Consider the following 25,782-nt stretch of genomic DNA (forward strand, 5'->3'; position numbering starts at 1 on the left):
CCCCCCCCCCCCCAGTTCACCTCCCCCAGCAATATTCAATATTTGTTTTCACTTATGTCGGAGTTGGTGTCTACAAAATGGCACAAATGAAAAGCAGGGTGTGAGGGAAGGAGAGGAATATTATTTTTGGCAAATGTGGGAACGGATGGTTCAAGTTGCCTGATGGGGCATGTAGTGCCTACTCTGGGACAGATTTTTTTTTTTTTTTTTTTTTTGCGGGTCGGGGACAGGGTCTTGCTGTGTATCTCAGGTTGACCCTCTAACTCTCCATCCTCTTGCCTCAGCCTCCCTAGAGGTGAGAATGACCATGTGTGGCTATTGCTGCTCATGGGCTCAACCCAGAGCCTCTAGAAATGGTTTCTCACTAGAAGCAACTTCTCAACTTTACTGGGCAAGTAGTCTTTGCTTAGCTCTAAGAAAGTAGGCTGTTTGCTGGAGGGCACTGACCCAGGAGGAAGACCTGCCTCGGGATGAGGACTGGCCAAGGGCTCGCTAGTGCGAAGCGCGCAGGAGCCGCCCCTCACAGGAATCCGTGGGCTAAGCAGCCGCTCAAGCTTTGGCCGCGGTCCCGGGAAAGAGGAGCAAGGGGCTTTCCACCTGCCCCTGACCTAACCCCGGCCGCCAGGCTTCTCGAATTCCAGGGCTTGCACCCCGCCTCCTGCAACTTGGCAGTCTAGCTCTCCCAGTCCCGCCCCTCCACGATGACTCCGCCCACCACACCGCCCCCTCGCCTTACGGGCTCGCTCCCGTGAGCGCCGCTGGGAGCGCGCGTGCTCCTCGGGCTGTGAGTGCGCAGGCGCATTCGCTGGTTCTCTGCGGGCGCCAATTCCGGAGAGCAGAGGCTGGTAAGAAGAGCCTGGGGTTGCGGATGTCTGGAGGCGGCAGGCGTCGGGAGGTCCCGGCAGCCGGCTCGAGCGGGCGTCTCGGGGGCTTGTTGGGAGGTCTCGCCCATCCCCGAGACCCCCGGCGTGTTTCCGTCCTGCAGAAGTGACGCGGCCTGGCCGGATTGGCCCCGGCGACCCTGTCCCAGCCGTCCTGTGGATCTGTCCCTTCCGAGGCTGATGTCCCGAGGGTACCTTAGCAGGAAAAAGAAGTCTGGGACTTGACGGTCTGGCCCCTTGTCCGGATGTGCCTGCTACCTGTGCGTGGCCTCCTGAGAAAGTTGCTGAGCTGCTCTTGCAGGTGGCCCAGCAGTCGCCTGCTGTTTAAGGGGGAGATAGCCAGAATGGTGGCACTGGGAGGCAGAGGCAGGCGGATCTCGGGTTTCCAGGCCAGCCCGTTCTACATTGGAGAGTTTTAGGGTAGCCAGAGAAACACAGTGAGACCTCGCGTTTCACTGAATAACCACACAGGACTTCCGAAAATGTACTATCCCTCACTCTCTCCTCCTCCTGCCCACATTTGTCCACCCCCACTGCCTTTTCTAATCAAGTGGGTTCCTGCTTTCTGCCAACCGTGCTCTAAGGATGGAAGGACATTGAAAGGACTAGGGATGATCTTTGCTCGCATAGCAATTTTGTTCTGAATAACAAGTGAATGGCATTTCTTCATAAGCCCGTTTGTTGGAATAACATGCTTGCAGAACCATACTGTACATAACTCTACTGGAACTTGTTGCTCATCACTCACCCAGGGAACGTATCTTTTTTTGTTTCTCAGTTCAAATAACAATATTCATTTCATCTCACAAGACCTCTCCAGAGAACCCCCCTCCTCATTAACCCTACCCCCTTAGGTAATTTTTTTTTTTTTTATTAATTTGTAGTACCAAACAGGTGTGCTGGCTAGTTTACTGTCAATTCGACAAGCTAGAGTAGGAAGCTTTAGTTGAAGAGAACTTCAACTAAAAAAAATGCTCCCGGGCTGGAGAGATGGCTCAGTGGTTAAGAGCACAGACTGCTCTTCCGAACGTCCTGAGTTCAAATCCCAGCAACCATGAAGACAGCTATAGTGTACTTATTTATAATAATAAATAAATCTTTAAAAAAATGCTCCCACCAGGCTGGCTTATTGGCAAGACTGGTGCTTTTCTTTCTTTTTTAAAAAATATTTTTTTTCAGACAGGGTTTTTCTGTGTAGCTCTGATTGTCCTGGAACTGGATTTATAGACCAGGTTGGCCTTGAACTTGGAGATTTGCTTGCCTCTGCCTCAAAAATGCTGGGATAGGAGGCATGCGTCACTATACCTGATTGCATTTGGATTGATGATTGATGTAAGAGGGCCTAGTGCATCAGAGAGACTCTGTAAAAGTGCTGACATGTAGCAGGGAGACGCTGACTAAAGTTTAAAAACTAGTCATTTATTCTGACTCTTAAAAATGACTCTTCTGGGGGTCCTGAGGAAGTTAACAGTTAAGAGTGCTTGCTTCTGTTGTAGAGGACCTGAGTTCGATTCCCAGCCCCTGCCTCTGATTCTAGCTCCAGGCAGTCTGCCACCTCTGGCCTCTGAGGGCACCTGTACACTTGTGGACTTATGCGCACACACACACACACACACACACACACACACAGACACGCAATTTAAAAAGATCTTAAAGATTCCTATAAGTACAGACCTGTCATCCTAGTGCAGGAGAACCTAGAATAAGGTTGGTGACAGTCTAGGCAACACAGTGAGATCCTGTCTCTACATCTCAAATACTATCATCTGCCAGGTCATGTTTGGACTTGAAGAGGAAGTCCTTCCTGAGAAGGCCGTTTGTGTTTGGGCAGCTCTCATTTCCTTAGACTGCCTCCTCGGTGTTTATCTACTTATATTGATGTTGGGTATTGAACCCTGGATCTACCACTGGACTGCACTCCTATCACGTTTTCTTGCTAACAATCAACATGCCTGTTAAATGTGCCATCATTCACAGGCCCATGCAGAACTGAAGAGTGTTAGTTATCCATTGCCCAAAACGTTTTGGGCTTGAGTTTCATCTGTCGTGTAGCTGGTCTTCCACCATTGTGTGTTAGGCCAGCTGGGGTGGCGTGATACCTCTGAGGCTTCCTAGCTTTGGTACATTCATGATGCTGATAATTCAGCTTATCAAAAGGCTTGGGGTGTTTGTTTGTTTGTTTTAATTTTCCTGAAGAAGTACCTAGAAAACCAGATGATCTAGAACAGAGGACAGTTCATCTAATCCAGTCGTTATCGCTCTCAGTTTGCTGTCTGTCGCCATGATAAGCACCATAACCATGGTCAACCTTAGGGAAATGTTATTTTATTTTGTAGATTATAGTCAGAACTGAGGGCCCCTTCTTTTTCCCTCCCCTAGCCCCCTCTCCTTTTCCCATGGTGACTTCCCTGGCCTTGTTCCTTGGGGCCAGTGAACTTGCCCACCTGAGAGCAGCTTCCCAATAAACCTGCCTTTAAACAAAACAAAACAATCCCCAAGCCTTCGTCTGTCTTATCGTTAGACACATTGCACTGTGTTTTACAGAACGGCCCTTTGCTTGCAGTATATATCTCAATCCTGAGGGAAAGGAGTCCTCTGTAGCTCTCCCAATCCACTCCGCCAAAGCCTCCCCACATTTCTGATGTGTTCTTTGTTGGGGTGCTGTGCTGAGTTAAATCTTGGCTCTTCCTGTTTTTCTCCCTAGGCTACAAAGACATAATCAAGTTTTCACTGTTTTGAAGCACAGCATCATTTACAGTCCTCTCAAGCTCCTAATGGTGACATCGCTTTGAAGAAGGAGACACTGACTGACTTTGGAGGAAGCATGGAGAGCTGGCCGTGGATGGCAGTCGTGGTCTTACTAGGACTTACGGTGCGGTGGACGGTCTCTCTCAGTTCCTACTCAGGTAGGAACTACACTGATCCTGTCTCAGAGACTGGGGAGTCATCCTACTTGACTGAAATTGAGGCATTTGAGTCTTTATTGTTATGATTAAGGAAATATATACATCTAATTATAACGAAAAAGTGTAAGAGGTAAATATACTGCCTGATACAGGAGACAAAAACATCCTCTAGCTTGGAGGATGACAAACTGAGGTGTGATTATGTCTTGAGCTAGTCCTTGAAGATGGTCTCGGAGTCAAGGGTCTGTGTTTGCTGATGTTCGAGGTGGAGAGGCAGGTTACTAGACTGAGAAAGGGACTCAGTCACTGTTAGGTGTGATAACGTAGTTATGTTTGAGGTACAAGGGTAACAGAAGGGACTGATGAAAGCACACCAGAGCGGACTTGAGATAAGATGTCTGATTTAAGGATTTGAGGGAAACTGAAGAAAATACAGCTACCACTATGTAATATTAGAGTGACCTTAAAGACATATATATATATATATATATATATATATATATATATATATATTAAAAAGGTCTTCAAAAGGAATAAAAGTGGGAGGAAAAAGTGAAAAATTGATTGCGTGTCTGTGGAGAAGTAGCCTGGGGAGAAAAAAGAACCAAGATGTAACTCAGCACAGCCATTTTTGGAAATAGCTGGAGTTTGGTTTAACATTTATCTAGGCAATCTGGTTGTAGAATTTTCTGGTAATAAAAAAGATGGTAGGAAGAAGGTCAGAGGTAGAGAGGCGGTATAGAACGAGGAGCAAGTGCATGCTGAGCGGTGACTGGCACCGTACACTTCAGTACTTAACCACTGAAGATGGGGAATAGCCAAATGTTCAAACGCAAGATGGGGCAGTCCTGAGGAGTGTGGACATTTAGCTCACACTGATCATTCACCAGGACTATGCATCTTGAACATAATTTGGGATAAGAAAGAAAGTGAGCCGCCTACATTTGGCTCCTGGCACCCACTTGGTGCTACTAACTGGCTGTGGCTCCATTTCCAGAGGATCCAGCATCCTCTCCTGGCCTCCGTAGGCACCAAGCACATGTGGTACACAGATATACATGCAGGCAAAACATCTATACATATCAAAAAATATATATAAAAGAACAATAAAAACCAAGACAACTATTAAATGACAACAGGGGTCAGATGTGGTCACTTGATTCCAGCCAGCGCTCATGTGACTCTGCTCTGAGGCTTCTGAGAAAGAGGAGGCCCTGACCATTGTGACCTGAGTTATTGTGACAGCCCCCTCCATACATGCAAACATGGATGTTGATTTGTGCCAGAAACTTTTCTTCCACCCTGCCCCTCAGATGAATTTGTATTTTTGAGAAAGTTTAAAATTGCTTCATTGTACCTACTGTCTTGAAACTCAGCAGATACTCAATAAATGATAATTAGATGTTCTTTTTAATAAAATAAAATTGCTTGAATGTTGTGCAGTAAAACATGGGCTCAAACTTTAGTTATTTTACCTGTTGCCCAATCTTGGGGAAGTTATTTAACTTCTCTGAACTTTTATACAAGGCAGGAGTGTCAGTAAATACCTCAGCAGATTGCTTGAGGGATTAATGCAAATAATAAGTATGAGCTGTGCTCTCTCTATAGGAACAGAGTCAGCACATGGTCATGCCTCACCCCTGTCGATCATCACAGTAGATCATTTAACTTCAGATTTGGCCAGATGTGCTCACAACACCTGTATCCTAGCACTCACTCAGGAGGTAGGGGCAGGAAGATCAGGAATTCAGGGCCAGCTTTGGCTGTAGAGTGAGTTCAGAGCCAGCCTGGTTTATATGAGAGCTTGCCTAAAAACCAACCAACCAACCAACCAACCAAACAAACAACAACAACAACAACACCTTCCAAATATTATTGTTTGTTGTATAGCCAAAAAGAAGTCTTGGTATTTATTAAGGCTTTAATAATAATAAAGAATGATAAATAGTATATTTCCTAGAGAAGATATGCAAATATCTATATCACTTTTAAATTAAAGTGACTGGATTTGGAACACTAGACATTTTCTAATTCAGATGAGAAAATCTTAGTATGTAACATTTTAATATATTCCAAAAGATTTTACTAGGCAGAAAATGGTTGAGAAGAACATTCTGGTGGAAGAAAACATGAAACAAAGCAAGAAGAATTGAAGAATACAGAGTGTGTGTGTGTCTGTGTGTGTGTGTTGAGACAAATGGGTCAGACTGATTGTGAGTGCAGAAAGGATATAAGATCATACTTGTTTTAAGAGTTAGTTCTAGAATCAACCAAGAATTTGGGTGAGGACAGGCAAATGGGATTATCTATGTGCAGTGGCCACCGCATGCTTACCAAGTTTATTACAAGTATTGTTTCATGGAGCTGGCTATGTGGTTCACGTCAACCACCAGGCAAACAAATGGAACAAAGGAGTTGTATAGGAGCCACGTAAGCCTCCTAGTTTCCTAACTATAGCAGCTGAACTTAGCAGCTCCCTAAGGAGATGTGAAGTCAAGGAAACCCTTAAGCCTGAGTATTTTGCTCTCGGTCTGGTAAAGAGTGGACAAGTTCAATCCCTGATACCGCATAAGCTAGGTAAGTTGGTGCATACCAAGTCTCAGCTCTGGGGAGGTAGAAGCAGGAAGATCAGGGGTCCAAGGTCATTGTTGGTTACACTGAGAGTTTAGCAGAGCACTTCTTGCTTGATGGTCTTGTGACTTGCTTTAGGGAAAGGCTAGAGAGATCTGTCTGTGCCTGCTGTTTCTCAGATTCCTTCATCTGCATTGTATCTCGGGCTGTACTCTGGGTAGCATGCCCAAATCCTTGTATAGGAATTCAGGTTAGTTTTCTTTAGTTTTGCTGAATTAAATTTCCTTTGAAATGCATACACCATTTAGAAAACTACTTAAATACTCTATTGTACTTTAATTTCTTCTAAAATTTATCCCCATTTTGTTTTTAGTCTTGCTTTTCCATAGAACTAAGATACTGAATATTATCTGTTACATTAAAGAAGCTATGGGGAATAGACAGCTTTTTATTTAGGTAGTTTGTTATTTCTCTTTTTTTTTTTTTTTTTNACACTGTAGCTGTCTTCAGACACTCCAGAAGAGGGAGTCAGATCTCATTACGGATGGTTGTGAGCCACCATGTGGTTGCTGGGATTTGAACTTTGGAACTTCGGAAGAGCAGTCGGGTGCTCTTACCCACTGAGCCATCTCACCAGCCAGTTTGTTATTTCTCACAGAGATTTACACAGAGTCCCTCTTGCAGTCTACCTTGTTTGTCATCTCCCCTGACTCCAACCACAAATTTTATTGGTAGCTAAGGAAAAAGTCATTTTAAAAAATCAGCTTTTGCAAAATATCGTTTATTAAGAACCGTGACAGCATGAGGTTTAATTGGTTGGTTTCATTTGGCTTAACCACTCCTGTTTGTGAACGGCTGTGTATTCTTACAGAGGTAAGAGAAGAAGTTCATAGGGAAATACAGTCCACTCTTCTCTGGGAACATTTAAAGCTCACTGTAAAGTGTGTGTTGCTAACAGGCTGCGTGTTTATAGTTAATTACCGTTTTGAATATGTTAGCATTTAATAAAGTGAACCTTTTTAGTGCTCCTGGGACTGTGACAGAGCTGGGGTCTGTGGATGCACATTGGTCGTCGGTGCGCTGTCTTTATATGGTTCTCGTTCTCCTTAACCACTGTGGAGGGAATCCTTTTGCCCTTCCGAGTGAAGCTCCCTCAGGCACAGTTGGGCTGTCCTTCTGGGTTGCTTTGAGGGCACTTTAGCAGTTTTAAAAACTTAAGTACTAATTTCATAGCCGGTGTCAGCTGAATTTATTGAAGTAGGTCAGACTCTGGGTAACAACTTGTTTCCCAACCCTGAAGAGAGTCGTTATCCATTCTTCTGTTTGTTAGAGAGCAGTCATAAATTCTTCACATCGACTGCCCCGTTTCCAGAGTAGTTTTAGGAAATCTAGATAGTTTGACTTTTTTTCTTTCTTCAGGTATAGGGAATTACCAAAATGTTTTCTGAATTTATTATCCTAATGGCATTGAAAAAAGAAAAAGAAACCCTATTTTTGTCTTCCCAAAGAAACTATATACTCAGTGGTTGTAGTCACTGAACTAGATTCACACACGTCACACATGTAAAAAATGTAAATAACTTGTTGGAGAATTCTTTTCCTTTAAGAAGTTACTAGGAGAAATTATTTTTCTCTTCCTGTTGCATTTAATTGAGTCCATTTTAAGATTAGTACATGCCTAACATGGCTTACTTTGATTTATGGAAAACAAAATTTTCTGTTTCCAGTAACTAAAATTCATACTTGGCTTTCAATTAGGAAATAGTATGGCCATATGACAAACATGATGTGGAAATATACATATTGTGAGAAGTCACTAATTAACCGTTTATATTTTAGTTTGTAAGGGGGGGGCTTATGGGGGATTTAGGATTTGAAATGATTTTGTGTGTACTTTGGGACAAGGCTTGTGTATCCTAGGCTGGACTAGTCTAGCCTGTGTTGTTCAGAGTGGCCTTGCAGTTGTGATCTTCCTGCATTTCCACTCCTGTGTGCTGGGATTACAAGATGCACCACTGTGCCTAATTTGTTTTGAGACAGTGTCTCACTATGTACTCCTGGCTGGCCTGAAGTAGAGCAGGCTGATCTCAACCTCACAGAGGTCTTTCTACCTCTGCTTCCCAAATAGAGGAATAAAGGTGTATGCTGCATCCTTGCCCCATTCATCCTTAACTTCTGAAGTGATTCTTGTATTACACTCAACTCAAATTTTGGTTTTTTTTTTTAGCATTAGGGATTGAACCTTGCACGTGCTAGATATAGCCATCCCCTAAGGTGATTAAAGAACTTATGTAGTATGTGAGTGTAAGTGCAGATGTGAGGACAACCTGAGGGAGTGTGTTCTCCCCTACTCCCTCATTAGGGCAGGGTTGCTCTTACTGTTTCAGGCTAGCTGGCCCAAAGGCATCTGGATGCTTCTCTCTACCTCCTCCCCTGCTTTAGAGATCCTGGGATTGCAGATGTGCACCACCATATTCAGCTTTTTATATGGGTTCCAGGGATCGAGTTCAGACCAGCAGGATTTAGTGGCAAGCACTTTAGCCGCAGAGCCCTCTCCCTGGTCCTCTGAGGTGGTTCTTGAAGTAGCATGTATGACCCGATAGAAGTTATATGTAGAACAGAGAGTAAATAATGAACAGAAGTTTTAAAGTGCCATACAGTAAAGGTGTTTGGGGGCAAGAGCCAATACATGGGCTTTATATTCAAACAGCCTTGGCATAATTAGTCTGCCATGACAGGTGGATGCTGCACATTCATTAAGTGAGAAAGGAAGGACTCACATTGTTTGAATGAAAAGCCTTGCGGTGTCACACTAACTACACCAGTGACTTTGCTGTATCAGCTGTCACTGGGAGTCTGCCAGGTACTCCGAGAGGCACTAGGTGAACACGTCCTGAGGAGACAAAGTTGAGTAAGACATTCTGAGAGACAGGGGAGTTGCATATGTACAAGTGTGTTTGAACTGTGGGTCATTTCTTGTGCCAGTTACTCATGTACATATTTATAAACATGTATTTATAGTGTGTAGAACTCTTAGTCTGCTTTTCCCATAATTTCAGATTGTCTCCTTAGAAAGTCTACTACTGGTAGAATCTAGCCAACAAATGCAAACAACTTTACTAAATCTGGGTTAGATTTCACTGAGCAGAGTCTGTCATTATTCAATGTGACATATCTTTTGACTAAGAAGCGTATATGGCTATTTTGATTTCTACCTTATTTGTTGACTTAAAAACCTATGACTATTGTACTTTTCAGGGCTTCCTCACTTTTCAGTGGTCAACTACTGGTTAAATAGGTGCTTACTGTTTGCTAGATGGAGATTTGTCATCTGTGTAGGCATGACAGGGTAGGAGTTAAGAATGTGCGTTTAGGGGCTGGAGAGATGGCTCAGCAGTTAAGAGCACTGGCTGCTCTGTCAGAGGACCCAGATTCAATTTCCAGCACCCACATGGCAGCTACAACCGTCTCTAACTCTAGTTCCAGGGGATCTGACACCATCACACAGACATACATTTGAGGCATAACACTGTTGCATATAAAATAAAAATAAACCATTAAAAATGTACTCCTAAAAAAAAGATTAAAAATAGAGAACGTGTTCTAGAGCCAGCCTGCTGGCTGAGATCCAGAGCATGCTTTTACTACTTAAAGACTGTTTCCCAGTCTTTTTTGTTTGTTTGTTTGTTTTTTTGTTTTTTCGAGACAGGGTTTCTCTGTATAGCCCTGGCTGTCCCGGAACTCACTTTGTAGGACAGGCTGGCCTCGAACTCAGAAATCCACCTGCCTCTGCCTCCCAAATGTTGGGATTAAAGGCGTGCGCCACCATGCCCGGCTATTTTCCCAGTCCCAAATTAGGGAAATAATAACACTTAGTTCATGGGGTCATTATATTTATCACTAGACATACATGTTAGTTAATAAAGGTTTATTATCCCTTATTTATAACTTTTGAAGATAACAAATTACAAGCTTTTTAAAAAAAAATCTATTTACTTACTTATTGTGTGTGCAGTGCTTGGTGTATGGAAGTCAGGACAACTTAGTAATTGGTTCTCTCTTCCACCATGTGCGGTCTAGGGATTGACTTCAGGTTTGGTGGCAGATTGCTTTAGCTGCTGAGATATCTCATTGGCCTTTGAGTTTTTATATAAATCACTTGATAGTAGTCTGACCCTTATCAATAAGTACATAGCCTGTTTTTAATTCTGTGTTCAACCTTAAGTTTTTTATTTTCAGTTTGTAAAGGCAGATGTTTGTAGTTAATTTATCATACCTTTTTGAAGTATTTGCATTGTTACTTTTCTTATTGCTGTGATGAAATACCTGACATGAAACCACATGAGTTTATCTGCCCTCCAGTTTGAGGGTTGACAAGTCACTGTGGGGAAGGCACTGCGGCAGCAATGGGAACAGGCTGCTCAGGTTGAATCCCCATGGGGAAGAGAAGGGCCTTGGAGTAGGGTGTGGCTAGCAAGCCTCAAAGGTCCTGCCCTATTGACCCAGTTCCTCAAGTCTCTACCTCTGAAAGGTTCCGCAGCCTTCGAAAACAGCTCCTCCAGCTGTGGACCAAGTGCTCAACCATGAACGTTTCACATGCAAACCACTGTGTTGGTGGCAGTTTTTCTCAGAAAGTCCAAGTCAACCTGGTGGTTGGCAAGATGAATCATTGGGTAGAAGTGCTTGCATGCACGCTGGACAACTTGAGTCTCTGGATCCCATAAGGTGGCAAGAGATACCTGCCACTTGAGAGTCGTCCTCTGATTTCTACACATTACAACTCTGTATTCCTGATTGTTCTGGAACTCACTATGTAGACCAGGCTGGCTTTGAATACATAAAGATTATTTAGCCTCTGCCTCCCCAGTGCTGAGATTAAAGCTGTGTAAGAAAATTGAACAAAACAAAACAAAACAAAACAAAAACCAATCGTGTATACCCTGTACTACTAATAAACTGAGTGGTGCTACAGTGGCCCTGCTTCCTGAGTGTCTGCTGTGCTAGGCTCTGTATTGGGTCTTCACCTATCTGGTATTTGCTCTAGCATGTGGTCACTTGGTGACTTGCAGTAGTGGATTCAGGCCTCATCGTTGACCTTGGTAACTCCTGCATTCCTTCTCTAGCTCATGTCCCACACAGTATGCTAAAAGTTCATTATTATTCTCTTTTTGCTTTTCATTCTAGGTGCTGGAAAACCACCTATGTTTGGTGATTATGAAGCTCAGAGGCACTGGCAGGAAATTACCCTTAATTTACCAGTCAAACAGTGGTATGGATAATTTTGGTTTGGTTTTATTGTTTATTATAGTTAATATAGATTATATGATATTATTTAAAAGAAAAACAGAACTTTGTTCATCTCTTGCATATTGGATCTCATCTTTGAAGTTTCACAGTCCTGAAAATTATCCATATACATACCCAGTTAGCTAGGTTTTGCTATTAATCTAAAACTTCTAATTTTTAAACATCTTTAAATTCTATTTATTCTTATCATGTGTGATGATATGGGGGTTCACCCATGCCACAATGTGCCTTTGGTGTCAGAGGACAGCTCTGTGGAGTTGGTCTTCTCCTTTCACATTTACATAGGTTCCAGGGATCAAATCCAGGATGTCAGGCTTTGTACAAGCATTTTTACCTATGAGACATCCTGCCACGCCCTAAACTACAAATCTGATACAAGAACAATGTCTGTCTTGAAAACCCCTCTGGATGGGTATAAGCTAAAAACAGTATCATGAGCAGACAGTATTTTTGCCGTTTCCTAATCTGTACCTTTTTCACTACAGCTTACTGTGATATCATCAGCTCTAGGTAACACAGAAAGGCCTTGGCAATGATAACTGGCTTTGTGTGAGGCTGAAAAGGAATAAAAAAGGAGATTTGAATTTGTTTTCAACTGAAAATTTTACTTCTGTCCCTTTGGCCATCTCTGATTACACTGCACACTGGCACACTACAGACCCCAGTAACCATCTCTCGAAGGGAGGAGTATTCGTTTGTCTCCTCTTACATGGTCTTATCTCTGTGGTTCTGTCTGTAGTGTACCCATCAGTGGTCTCATGGTGTGGTCACTAACCTTAGTTCCATATACACATCTACCTGGAGGAATCTCAGTGATGTAGTGTGAAGAGTGCAGGTCAGAGGTCAGACCCCAGCTCTGTCCATTGCTGCTGTGACCTTTGCAGATTTCTAACTTTCTCTTGTAGTTTTATCACTTGCAGAATGGAAGTGATCAGCTGCATACTTCACTGGTCAGTAAGGGCTTTATTAAGGCACTTCACACATGCGTGTTCTCACAGCCCTTACCTCCCCCTTTCCCTCCGCTGGGTCCCTTTCTCCCCAGCCAAGAGCCCCTTTCTGCTTTCATGCCTTACATGCCTTACAGCCCTTTCTTTGAAAAGGAATCAAACGGGTTGGTGAGATGGCTCAGTGGTTAAGAGCGCCGACTGCCTTTCCGAAGGTCCCAAGTTCAAATCCCAGCAACCACAGTGTACTTACATATAATAAATAAATAAATCTTTAAAAAAAAAAAAAGAAAAGGAATCAAACATATTTTGTGTGTCTGTGTGTGGGCACGTGCACGATTGAGTCCAGAGGATGGTGTTGGACCCCTGGAGCTGGAGTCAGGCAGTTGTGAGCCTCTCAGCATGGGTACTGGGAACCACACTGGTCACCACACTGGTCCTCTCCAGATCTCCAGCCTCCTTCCCATTCCTCCTGCCCCTCAAGATCTTTTCTCTTTTCATGCTCTCTTTCTAGTTTCTCTACCAGTATGAGAATTAAAATTTAGGACCCACATATGAGAGAAGATGGAGCAGTAGCTGAGAGCTACATCCTGATACAGGCAGAGAGAGAACTGGGCCTGGCATGCACTTTTGAAACCTACGAGACCACCCTCAGTGACACACTTCCTCCAACAAGGCCACCGTCCTTCTGATCTTATCAGTTCCACTTCTGATGACTAAGTACTGGAATGTATGAGCCTCTGGGAGCCATTCTTAGAAACTGCTGCACTTGTGAGACAGGGCCTCCACCACTCTGCTGTCTTCTTTCATGCTTCTCTTTTCTTTTCTCCTTTTGGACAGTCCCGCCTTGTAGTTGAGGCTGGCCTGGAGTGGTAATTCTGTTGTCTTACCATCCTGAGTAGCTGTGATTACTGCCATGTGCCTATGAGCCTGACTCCCTTTCTTAGGAATTACTCTAAGATTGGGGAACATAGTCCTTAACCTTACCTTCTTCCCTGATGTGTGAGTGCATGTTTACAGCTTTCTGTCATCTCAGCACCTCTTCCACTCATCATCTACAGTGAATCTCAAGGTTAAAGTAAATGAGAAGCAGCCTTTTCTTTACAAGCTAGACACCAAATCAAGTTGTTCTGATCAAAATGTGATCTTCAGATTATCTCCCATTGCTGAATTCATCCCAGTAGTTCAGTGGTTAATGGTAAGTTAGAACTACTGCTAAGTACTTAGGTTTTGCCTGATGGTAACTTAAACTTCACATGTTTAACTCAGTTGTTTAGCTTAGGTTGATCCACTCCACTGCTGCTGCTGGTCTTGGTGATCACCCCATACTATTGGCATCTCCAATACACTGGGGTGTTCTACTGCAACTAGGCTTTACCAATAGCCTCTCATAGGCTCTCTTTGTGGTGCCAAGCCTCAACTCCTTTACATGACCCCTTCAGTCCTGGATCTTCAATTGCCACTGAGGCTGAACCTTTACCAATGGCCTTCCATGGCCTCTCACAGTGCCAAGCGTCAGGTGTTCTTGATCATGCCTTCAAAACCAGTACCACCTAGGTGACTCTTACAAATTACCACGTACAGCTGCAGCATGAGTTATAACCACGGCTATCTTTGGAACACAGCTTCTTTGTGCTATCAGAAAACACTTCCCAGATTCCACCTCAGTGAAGCTGGTCTCTTGACTAATTTCTTAGTTCCAGCTAACCAGCATCAGTTGTCCCAGTAGTCCCTTCTATTCTGGACTCTAAAGCCAGAGCCATGTGGCCAAAGCTGCTTGCTGTAGCTGGAACATGGCCCCTTGTTCTGTGCATTACCACCAGCTTTCTGTTTTCCAACTCCTTCATTGCCTAAGCTTGGCTGCCCTGGAACTTGCTCTGTAGACTGACTTTGAACTCAGAGATATGCATGCTTGTCTCCTAAGCACCAGGATTAAAGGTTTGGTCCACCAAGCCTGAATTAAAGTTTTTCTTCACCTAGAATTTGCTCTGTTCTAGACTCAAAGATCTGCCTGTCTTTGCCTCCTGGGATTAAAGTCTTGTACTACCATGCCTTGACCTAAATTTAGCTGGGTGTGGTCTTGCCTCAAGGTCCCTTAATTCAATTTAATATCTTTGAACACAGGATTCAGCGCCATTTTACTTCCTGGTGCCTCTTTAATTCTCGAACCATATATTTTCTATTTTTCCTTTCTCAGCTTGCTACGCTTGTTTAAAATGTTCTTTATGAGACTTAACCAGAGAACAAAAATCTATGATGGGCGTTTCTGAGACTTCCTTTGTTAATGCAATTAATCTGAGTCTCTTCACCTTAGCCTCAGGCAGACTCTTCAGACAAGAGCAAAAAATAGCCACATTCTTCACCAAAATACCACAAAAACAGTTTCTAGGCCACATATTGAGATTCTCCACTGAAACCTCTTGGGCCAGGTCCACACAGTTCACATCACTCTCAGTTGCAAAGTCTTCCATGGTCCTACTAGGACAGCACATTAAGCTCTTTTTAAAGCATTCCACTGGTTTCCAAATCCAAAGTCCCAAAATCCACATTCTTCCAAACAAAAGCATGGTCAGGCCTATCACACAATACCCCACTCCTGGTACCAACTTCTGTCTTAGTTTGGGTTTTACTACTATGAACAGATACCATGACCAAGGCAACTCTTATAAAAACATTTAATTGGGGCTGACTTACAAGTTCAGCAGTTCAGTCCATTATCATCAAGGCAGGAGCATGACAGTGCCCAGGCAGGCATGGTACAGCAGGAGCTGAGAGTTCTACATCTTCATCCAAAGGCAAACAGTGAAAGACCAGCTTCCAGGCAGTTCGCAAGAGGGTCTTAAAGCCACACTCACTGTGACATACCTACTCCAAGGCTACTCCTCCAAATAGTACCATTTCCTGGGCCAAACATTCAAAACACTACGGTCTACATAAATTGTTCCAGTGACTGAGAGTAAAGTGGATGGAAGAAGTTGCTTAGCTACAAAGGACACAACTAAGAAATATATTCATGCCGGGCGTGGTGGCGCGCGCCTTTAATCCCAGCACTCGGGAGGCAGAGGCAGGCGGATTTCTGAGTTCGAGGCCAGCCTGGTCTACAAACTGAGTGCCAGGACAGCCAGGGCTATACAGAGAAACCCTGTCTTGAAAAAAAAAAAAGAAAAAAAATATATTCATATAAACTTAATTTTCCTCTTAGAGGCACAGTGCCTTTTTTATAATTCCTTCACATCTTTAACTGGAGGTACCAGGCACCTTTTTGGACTCTAGACCAGGTTTTCCCCATTGGTTCACGGACTCTTTTATGTAGTAGGTCTGAGTTACATATGCTAGCTGAATTATTTACAAAGTCTTGATCAAGCCTGCTTATCCATGAAGTCTTCCCCTTCCCATAAGCCATATCTTCATGTGTTTTTTGAAACTGGCCTTCAGTTTTTTTAAGATTATTATTAAAAGTGCTGTTTTTCTAAATTGTGATAGTATCAGATACAAATTGTCTTTTTGCATGTATTTTGTTGTATTAGTATAATTGATTTACTAAAGTCTACTAAGAATAGAGCAACAATAAGTCCCAGGGACCTGGGGCAGCCCTGTTTGTATTTGATGTCATAGGGTAGCTATTAATGTCTTAATTAAACAATTAAACTTAATTTTAATTAAGTGGCATGAGATGTTAAATTATGTCTTGAATATTGATAATGGTGCCTTCTATTTTCCAGGTATTTTAACAGTAGTGATAACAATTTACTGTACTGGGGATTGGATTACCCACCTCTTACGGCCTATCATAGCCTCTTATGTGCATATGTGTGAGTTCTTTTTTAATATACCTGAATATCTATGCTCTTAGATGCTGTGTGACCTGACTTATTAAAAGAGTTATTGCTTGTAACTTCAATTGTTTTACAAGCTTAAGGACCACTTTCAGAATTTGAACGTTTCTATAGCTTGTGTACATGCTAGAAAGAATGCACGGCTTACATTGGTTTTGGAGAAGAGATGTTACCAGCTACTCATTGGCTGCCGAGCAGTGTCTAATATAAGACTGCTTTCATTTTTCTGAGTAGCCAAATAAATGAAATCTGTAGGTCCAAATAGCCATAACTGCTCTGCTTAGTTAGAAACTTACACGATTAGTGTCCCCCAACCCCCACCCGCCACCGCTGTTTTCTTTTTTACATGAAGTAGTTCATGGACAAGGACTTCTGTTTTGGTGGGGACCCCATTCACCTCTGTAGCAGTTTCTCTTAGACTTGAAGTGTGTCAGCAAAAATTTGAGGAAATTCTTTACTTTGTCACGATTTATTATTCCAACTTTTAGCTGTTTGATGCTTTATAACAGAATGTTCATGGTTGGAAGTAAGGCACCTGAACTTGATGATGGTTACTTATGCTTCGTAGGATTCAGAGCACTAGCTGTGACTGAAAAGCTCCATTTACCGATAATAATGGCTGAGCTTTAATAAAATTCATGATCATTATGTTTATTAAAGGCATTGTCATGTTACCTAAAGAGAATGTTTTTAAAACGTGATGTGATGAAATGTGACGTCAGATTGGTTTTTATACGCGGATGGTGAGGGTCAGACATCTGCAACTGCATGGTTTTACTGGAAGATGAGCAGGGCAGAGGCTACTGTTCTGTATCCTCAGGGATTTTACCTGGTTAATACAAGGAGTAAAGCTTCAGTTTTGACCCTGTCATCAGCAACAGAGAATTCCTAAAGTCCTGTGTTCTCAGACGCCCTAGTTACTAACCCTGAGCGGAATAAAGTGCATGTGTGTGTGTTTGATCTGCAGGGCGAAGTGTATCAACCCAGACTGGGTTGCTCTCCACACATCGCGAGGCTATGAGAGTCAGGCACACAAGCTCTTCATGCGTGCCACAGGTAAATCAGCAGTCGGTACTGGCTCGGAATTTCAATTCTTTATAACAATTTGGATAAACTGATAAAAGTACTCAATTGAAAAAAGTCTTAGCTCTCTTTCCACCCCCCTCCTCCTTCCGCTGCCACCTTGCCGTTTTCTTTCTCAATAAGCCTCACGTGGAACTGTTAAAAAAAAAAAAAAAAAAAAAAAAAGAAAAAAAGAAAAAATTCTTACTCTTGTTTCTTTTTGAGACAGTGACTCACTATGTAACTCTGGCTGTTCTAGAACTTACTATGTAGGCCAGGATTGTCTTGAACCCACAGAGGTCCGCCTGCCTCTGCCTCCTGAGTGCTGAGATTAAAGGCATGTGCCACCATGCCCAGCTATTGCTCTAATGGATTTGAAATTTATAGTTATGCATATGTATACATGTAAATACTGTAGACTAAAAGTATATGTAACCTTTACACCAAGAGTAAAAGTGAATCTGGGTATTTCATTTTTATTCTATCACTTGATCCTGTGAGAAATCAATTGAAACGAACAGTCTTACTCTTATTTAAAGCCGAGGAAACTACCAAGGCACAGTTGCAGGAGGCAGGAACCTTGTCATAGGTCAGAAACTGAGGCTGTAGTTGTCTATACTGCTGCCTCAGTGCACTAATCCCAGGCTCCTTCAGCCTTCTGAAGGCAACCTTCATACATTGTGTGGGCTGTACATTAAACAGTCCACTAAACACCCCCCCCCCATCTGAGGGATGTTGGGGATTAAACAAAGGGACTTAAGCTGTTAGTGAAGCCCCTGAGCTATATCCCCGTCAGCAAGGTTAATTGAGCATCGTTGAGTGCTTCTCTAGGAGACTGACAGTAACACGCTTTGATTTCTGTAAAAGCATTCCATAACTAAGACTCTATTCTAGCTCTACCTTTTGTTGTTAATTAGCCTAGGTACACAGTGTGGTCCCCTGTCATAGATAGACTCTCAGGCCCAGGAGGTGACCTGTGTCTGTCTGTCTGTCCTTTTCACATCTCTCCTCTTTTCAGTGCTTTAACCTTTTTTGACTGCATATTAATCCTGTGGTTCACAGCATCCAAACTAGTATCTGCATTTCCAAGAATTACAGCTTTTGGGGGCAGCTTTAAAGAGAGTGCTAGGCATTAAAAAATTTCTTTCTTAAACCAGGATAGTAGACTTTTTGGATAGCACTGTTGTCCTTTGTTCTAAAAGGACCTACTGTTGTTTTTTTCCTTCTGTTTTGTCCCTGTTTTGTTGTCCCCCCACCATCCCATCCCATGCTGGAACACACACACACACACACACACACACACACACACACCAATCTTATGTGTATTTCCACCTTACCCAGGCCTCTTAAGCTCCTTTTTTTTTTTTTTTTTTTTTTTTAGACTGGGTGTTTCTTTTTTTTTTTGTCTCATGGCCGGTCTGGAACTCATTATAAAGCCCAAGGCTTCATCCTGCTGATGGGTAAAATAATGTTCATGAGACTTTCTCCAACTTTTTTCTATGCATTAACTAATAAAAGTTTATATATTTTTATAAATAGTAGCACTAGAGGTTCTCCTTCGAGTTGTTCTTTTGAGCAGAACATTTGGAGTATACAGATGGAGAATATGCTGTGTCTTCCTGTGCTTTGAGTGTTCATTTGATGCCCAACTCAAAGTGGCAGGAGCACAGCTCTGACACCGTCTAGGGAGTGGAGGCATAGGAGGACAGTGGAGGCTGTATGAGGACGGTGGTAGAGGCTGTATGAGGACGGTGGTGGAGGCTGTAGGAGGACAGTGGTGGAGGCTGTAGGAGGATGGTGATGGAGGCTGTAGGAGAATGGTGGAGGCTGTAGGAGGACCGTGGCAGGTGGCTTGCTGGAACCTGATGACCTCATCTCATCTGCTTGTGTTTCAGTTCTTGCTGCTGATTTGCTCATTTACGTACCCGCGGTGCTTTTGTACTGTTACTCCTTAAAAGAAATCTCACCTAAGAGAAAGGTAACTGCTAACCCTGCTTGACATTTCATCTCTGAGTCAGTGTGTTATTACTAGCCTATTCAGGATCGACTTTGAGGAAGCCCTGCTCTTTGGGAGTACATAAGATAATGAATATTTTATCTTCTATTGAGTAATTTGCATTTAAAAACCAACAGTTTAACTTACAATAATTACTTTAAGTGCTTTCTAGTAATAACAAGACGCATTGAACTTTAGAACTGCTGCACTGGTGACCCACCCTGCTGGACTTGTTACTAAGCTCATAATCAGAATTTTGAGCTGGCTCGTGACAAGGACTCAACTAAAAGGCATTTTGGAAAGTTTGTGTGTCTGCCCACAGTCATGATCAAGTCTCCTACCTTGAGAATTTTACATTGACTGATTAAATAGCCAATCATTAGATCAAAACTGTCTTTCTGGATGTGGTGTTGAGGGCATCTTTAATTCCAGCACTGTGGGACTCAGAGCAGGTGCTTTTCTGTGAGTCTGAGGACAGCCTGGCCTACATAGTGAGTTCTAAGACAGCCAGCGCTACATAGTGAGAGTCAATAGATAAAAAGTTCCTTTCAGTAATTTCAAGTATTTTCTATTGCCTTCATGAAAACTTTAGTGTCTTAATCGGGACTTTTGAAGTAGAATATTCTGATTAAGGAAGTGCGTTTTTGCCATGTTAGATGCACAGTACACATCACTCTACTGTAGTAATGATCTCTTCTTATCCACCATACTTCTCTTTCCAGATTGCTAGTGCGTTATGCATATTGCTGTATCCAGGTCTTATTCTTATCGACTATGGACATTTTCAGTATCCTTTATTAAATTAGACATAAACCAGTTACATGTTATGATCTAGGCTCACTGCGTAGCACTGCCGTCTGCTGTTGCTGTGTATGCTACTGTGCTTATACAAACTCTTTTCACTTGATAGAAAGGGTTGAAATAAGTCAGGTGTGAATTAAGTCTTAAAGCTTTTGAGTTGTGTTATTTTTGTGGGGATACTTTTTAAATGATTATTCTTTTTGTTGTTGTTTTTCAAGACAGGGTTTCTCTGTATAGCCCTGGCTGTCCTAGAACTCACTTTGTAGACCAGGCTGGCCTCAAACTCAGAAATCCGTCTGCCTCTGCCTCCCGAGTGCTGGGATTAAAGGTGTGTGCCACCATGCCTGGCTTAAATGATTATTCTTTTCCTTATTTTAAATTTTATTCACATATGGCTTTTTTGCTTGTTTGTTTTGAGACAGGGTCTCTCTGTGTAGTGCTGGTTATCTTAAAATTTTCCTTCTTTCAGCTGGGCGTGGTGGCGCATGCCTTTAATCCCAGCATTTGGGAGGCAGAGGCAGGTGGATTTCTGAGTTCGAGGCCAGCCTGGTCTACAAAGTGAGTTCCAGGACAGCCAGGGCTACACAGAGAAACCCTGTCTCAAAAAAAAATTTTTTTTTCCTTCTTTTCCGCCCCTTTTTCTTTTGATTCTTTATCTGATTGACATATAGAATAAAAGCAGCATACAGAGACAGCAGTAATTTTGTTGTCATAATTAAACTTGCTACCAGAATAGTTTTATTCTCTAGATTTGGCACCTTTTAATAATACTTTTGTGAAGTAGTTTAACAGAACAAGTCTATGGTATCTATATTTATAATTCTCAGTGGCTGTGTAGCAGCGATTTAGTATACTTGAGATTGCTTTGTATATATTCTTTGTAGACATTCTTTATCACTTTAGTGCTTTCAGGTCATGTTTAGAAGTAAGCTTTTATTGTAGATATATGCTATTTTTAAATCACGCAAGAAATATGCTCTGTACAATGTAAACTCTGTCTCTTAGTTACTGAGCTAATTTCCTTGACACGGGAACATATACAATTGTGTGAGTCTTGGCTTTGCATTGTGGGGTGTTCTTGGAGTATCTCGGGGCTGGGACCTGCTAGGGTCATTGGCCTTTTGCTTAGCTCTAAATTATAAGCAGATGGAACTTTACCACTCCCTACCATTTTTTTGCTTTTTACTTGGCAAGTGTTTTCAAAAAGGCCTCAAAGGAAAGGGGTGAGTAACGTTTAAAGCACAGAATTCAAGATTTTCAGAGAATTTATTTGCATGCTTCTCTGGAGGAAGGTGGCCTTTGTCTTTGGTGGTTTCTCTAAATGTGCAGGCCATGGGTGAATGGGAAGAAAGCTGTTGCGCCACAGTCTTGTAGATCTTCATAACTACAGGACGGATTGGTCAGCTTCCACTGGAGGCAGTGTGGGAGGGTTTGCCAGAGCCCTGCTGTAGAGTGCTGTCACTTTGGAGCTTGTCATGCTATCTGCTTATTAGAAATACTCCTACTTGACAGCTTTCTTTATGGCTGCATCCCTTCAGGCCTTTAGCAAAGGCATCCAAGCTAAATGCTAATTAGGATACTCATGCGTCCTTAGCTGGAGAAACGAGTCTTTTATCAATTGAAAATTTCAGCTATGTTGTGGGTGGTGTCCCATTTTAAATCTTTATTGGTAGTGCTGGTAGATGATACTGTTAGATTTGTAGTTATTCTATTAGATGACAATCACACCCCTTCTCTCTGTCTTACCGCTCACCTCGCCTCTTTGTTCTAGGTTTGCATTGCTCATTAGGATAGCCTGTACTGTCCTGGCTTCTTTCCTTCTGTGTTGGCTGCCGTTCGTGACAGAAAGGGAGCATGCCCTGCAGGTTGTAAGAAGGCTCTTCCCTGTTGACCGTGGGTTGTTTGAGGTACGATGGAATGGATCCGTCCTTTTTCTGCTGCTGACCTCCTCTGTAACCTTGAGGAGCCTGTGTAGGTGATACCCGAAACAGGAACTTCTGTTTCCTCCTCCAGTCAGTTATTTAATAACTGCCAATGTAGTGCCCCTAGCTCAGCTGGCACTTTTTAGTGCCTTATATGAATAGGTAATGTTTTTGCCATAACTAGGTCCATAATTCAATTGTACATTCTTTCTAGTCAGATTGGTCCATAACAAAAGAACATTAAATGCCGCAGCCACCGAGTTAGTTAACAAGCCCACCACTGTGTTGGTTCATGATCTCTTAGTTTGCCACAATTATTTGTTAAGCTGATAATCCTGTTTGCCTTAGAAAGATCTCATCATTTCTTATGAAATATATAACCTTCATCTGTGGTAATTTTTAATGAGAACCTTTCATTTAATTCTAGTTTAATCACTCTTGTTAAACTTTTATTGCATGAAGTAATTTGATCATTTAGAATTAGTAATTAAGCTAAACAAACCATTTATTTCTGGAGCAAAAGGTCTTTTAATAAACTTAGAGACAACATATTTATAGATAATTTGCTTTTGAATAACATTTCTTTTGAAAAGAATTAGAAAGCATTTCTAAGTTTTGAGTACATAATTTCTATAAAATATTTTCAGTGGATTTACAAGAGGGTGGGATAAGCATTTTGAAAGAGACTAATATTATGTTTATTGGTGTGAAGGTAGAGGGGTGTGTGACAGTGTCAATGTATAGTACTGTTGATAATCCCCATTGTGGCTAACATCACTCATTAAGTGCTAGACCCTACCACATAATTTTCATGATCCCTAAAATGGTCGTTGTTCCTGTCGTACAGATAGAAAACTGAGGCCGGGCATTCATAGGCCTGCTATGTGTCAGAATTGTTATTTCAAATCTTAATAATCTTAACAGCAAAGAAAAACTTGATTTAAAAAAAATACAATAGCTACCTTTTATATGCTGTACCTCCAATTTCAGAAAGTGTCTATGACGCTACGTGTGGGATAGTGTCAGGTCAGGCATCATAGTGTATCACCAGCCCCCCCCAAGTGTCTATGACACTAAGTGTGGGATAGTGTCAGGCACATTCATAGTGTATCACCAGCCCCACCAGTCTAGATCTGGTCTTTGACCTGGAAGAGGAAGTGGGCAGAACACTTGTTGGAGGCCATCTCTCTCTTGATGTCATCCTGCCTGCACCCCTGTGAGAGGATAGATTCTATTATCTAGGGAGCTGAAATAGCAAATTTTATCTTGAGTGAGCCTAGCACAATTTCTAATGTTTTAAAACTTCTTGATTTATTAGCCATTAGTGTTGGCATTACTAGTATCTATTAGATAATGTGACAGGAAGTTAAATTTGTAATAAAATGGGGCAAATGTAATTAATATTTATTTTATAAATTTGGGGAGCTTTTTGCTTATATTCTGCTTTTTGAAAAGTATTAAGTGTTTATTAGGATGTAGATTATAGTTTACTCGTGCTTTACATTATCTGTATTTCAAAAAAGAAAAATGTTTGAGGCTGGGAGTGTGTATTTTTAGTGCTTGAAGAGTTTAATGTACATTCTTATAAATGTGAATGAAAGTTTCATGTCTTGAAAGTTTATTACCTGGAGATTATAGGCTGTACTTCATGGGGTTTAATATTTCTTTCAATTATATCAAAATGTAAAACTAACAAATCTTTTTCTAAAGGATAAAGTAGCCAATATTTGGTGCAGCCTTAATGTTTTTCTGAAGATTAAGGACACTGTGCCTCGTCACATCCAGATAGCAGTCAGGTAACGAACGAAGTTTCTATATCGTACTGTACAAGTCACTCTTCAAACCCACAGCAGTGTGCTACTTCTCTGAGCTGCTTACTAGTGACTTTCCACTTAGTACAATGAAATTCTGTGTCCTGCACCTCCTTCCCCCAAACAAAGTTTTTTGTATAGCTCTGGCTGTCTGGAAACTTTCTTTGAAGCCTAGGCTGGCCTCAGAAATCCATCCACCTGCCTCTGCCTCCCCAGCTGGGATTAAAGATGTGACCCACCATGCCCAGCTTGCTCCTCTCCTTTGCTCTCCCTCTTCCCCTCCCCAGTTTGAATTATTTTATGTGGACATTTGTCCTATTTTTTTCTTTAAATAGAACAGACATTAAATATGATTTAGTATTATTTTGAAGATTCATTATTTTTATAGGTGTGCAGCTAACATCAGCCAGAAAAATACAGCAGCAAGTTAGAGAGAATTGTGTATGTGTGAGTTTATCACGGGACTTGGCTAATGCAGTTGTGAGGAGTTGTGGGGGTCTGGCTAAGGAAGCAACAAGTCCATAGGGTACGTCAGGAATATCTTGGGAAGGAAATGGAACCGACCCACAGTGACTATCAGGAGGGCTTCCAGGTGATTGCTAAGCCCCCAGGACAGACTCATCATTGCTTGACATCATTAGCAGATAGTATTGCCTTTCTTGTGGGCTCTGACTCTCAGAATAGACCCTGTAGCCCACCCTCTCAGGAAGTGTGCAGAAAGGGAGGTTGGGGACTTAAGCCTCACCACTCACACGTTACAGAACCACCCAGAGTGAGGAGGCGAGGTTTTGTGTTGAGACATATATCTGTCTTCAGGCTTTATGGACTGTTTGTCACAGTTCTGAGATGGCCGTGTTTAGCTTTTCTCCTTATTCATCAGCCACATCTAAGAGAAGCTGGATAGCTCACTCCTGTAGTAGTCAGAGACTACTAATCTCAGAGTCATAGGTTTGAGCCCCATGCTGGATGCCAACTGTAGCAGTAGCCAATTAATCTCTATTTAAATCAGCGTGGGTGCTGGCACATTCCTCACTACCCAGCCCAATGTTTTGGGTTCTAAAATGAAAGACACATACATATGGCCTTATATTTTATTATGTCTTAAACAGGTCAATGGCCAGGTCACTTCTAAACCTTCACACAGCTAACACATTCTCTCCTCTGATATTCCTGAGTTATTACTTACTAAAACCTGTATTCCATATTGGCTATCATGGACCCAGGCCTCTTGGGCTGAGTTCACCAACACCTATGTCAGGGCTGTGTTCTCTGTCCAGCATGTCAGGCCTGGCATCTACTTTCCTGGCATGGTGGCTTTCTTTTCCCTCCCTCAGTCCCTTGTCTGGGAATGCTAAAAGTTCCACTTCTGTCTCCCTGCCTAGCCATTGGCCACCAGAAACTTTATTTACCAATCAAAACCAACTGGGGGCAGGGACCCTCAGTATCTTATGTGTGGATTCTTCTACAATTTTGGGGATCCAACTAACATAATACAAATATTAGACTAAACCACAACACACTCTCTTATGATTGGTTCTTTCTGGAGTTGAAAAAGATTTGTCAACTTTTGCGGAGTGAGGGCCAGGACTCTTCTGGGAGTCAAGTTCTTGAATATTTGTGTTGAAAATACAGTGTTGTTTCCTTAGGCCTGATGGGGTTTTCCTTCCTTCCTTCCTTCCTTCCTTCCTTCCTTCCTTCCTTCCTTCCTTCCTTCCTTCCTTCCTCCCTCCCTCCCTCCCTCCCTC

At 42.3% G+C, this 25,782-nt stretch overlaps 1 protein-coding gene across 2 annotated transcripts in view; it reads left to right on the top strand.

Annotated features, from left to right (window-relative positions):
- Positions 1–765: 765 nt before the first annotated feature.
- Positions 766–25,782, top strand: part of Alg6 (ALG6 alpha-1,3-glucosyltransferase) — a 40,267-nt gene continuing 15,250 nt past the window's right edge. The window contains exons 1-10 of one of the 2 annotated variants that reach the window (XM_021160869.2): positions 766–845; positions 3,586–3,787; positions 11,543–11,627; positions 16,332–16,421; positions 17,413–17,501; positions 19,403–19,485; positions 20,226–20,290; positions 21,342–21,527; positions 22,076–22,211; positions 23,937–24,022. In XM_021160869.2, the coding sequence (XP_021016528.1) occupies positions 3,706–3,787; positions 11,543–11,627; positions 16,332–16,421; positions 17,413–17,501; positions 19,403–19,485; positions 20,226–20,290; positions 21,342–21,527; positions 22,076–22,211; positions 23,937–24,022 (902 nt within the window). In that variant the 5' untranslated portion in view covers positions 766–845; positions 3,586–3,705. Of the gene's footprint in view, positions 846–3,585; positions 3,788–11,542; positions 11,628–16,331; positions 16,422–17,412; positions 17,502–19,402; positions 19,486–20,225; positions 20,291–21,341; positions 21,528–22,075; positions 22,212–23,936; positions 24,023–25,782 lie in introns of those variants that run through there. The other variant, XM_029476089.1, reaches the window with a different exon arrangement.

Source organism: Mus caroli, chromosome 4, assembly GCF_900094665.2.
Source record: "Mus caroli chromosome 4, CAROLI_EIJ_v1.1, whole genome shotgun sequence".
NCBI classification, from domain to species: domain Eukaryota; kingdom Metazoa; phylum Chordata; class Mammalia; order Rodentia; family Muridae; genus Mus; species Mus caroli.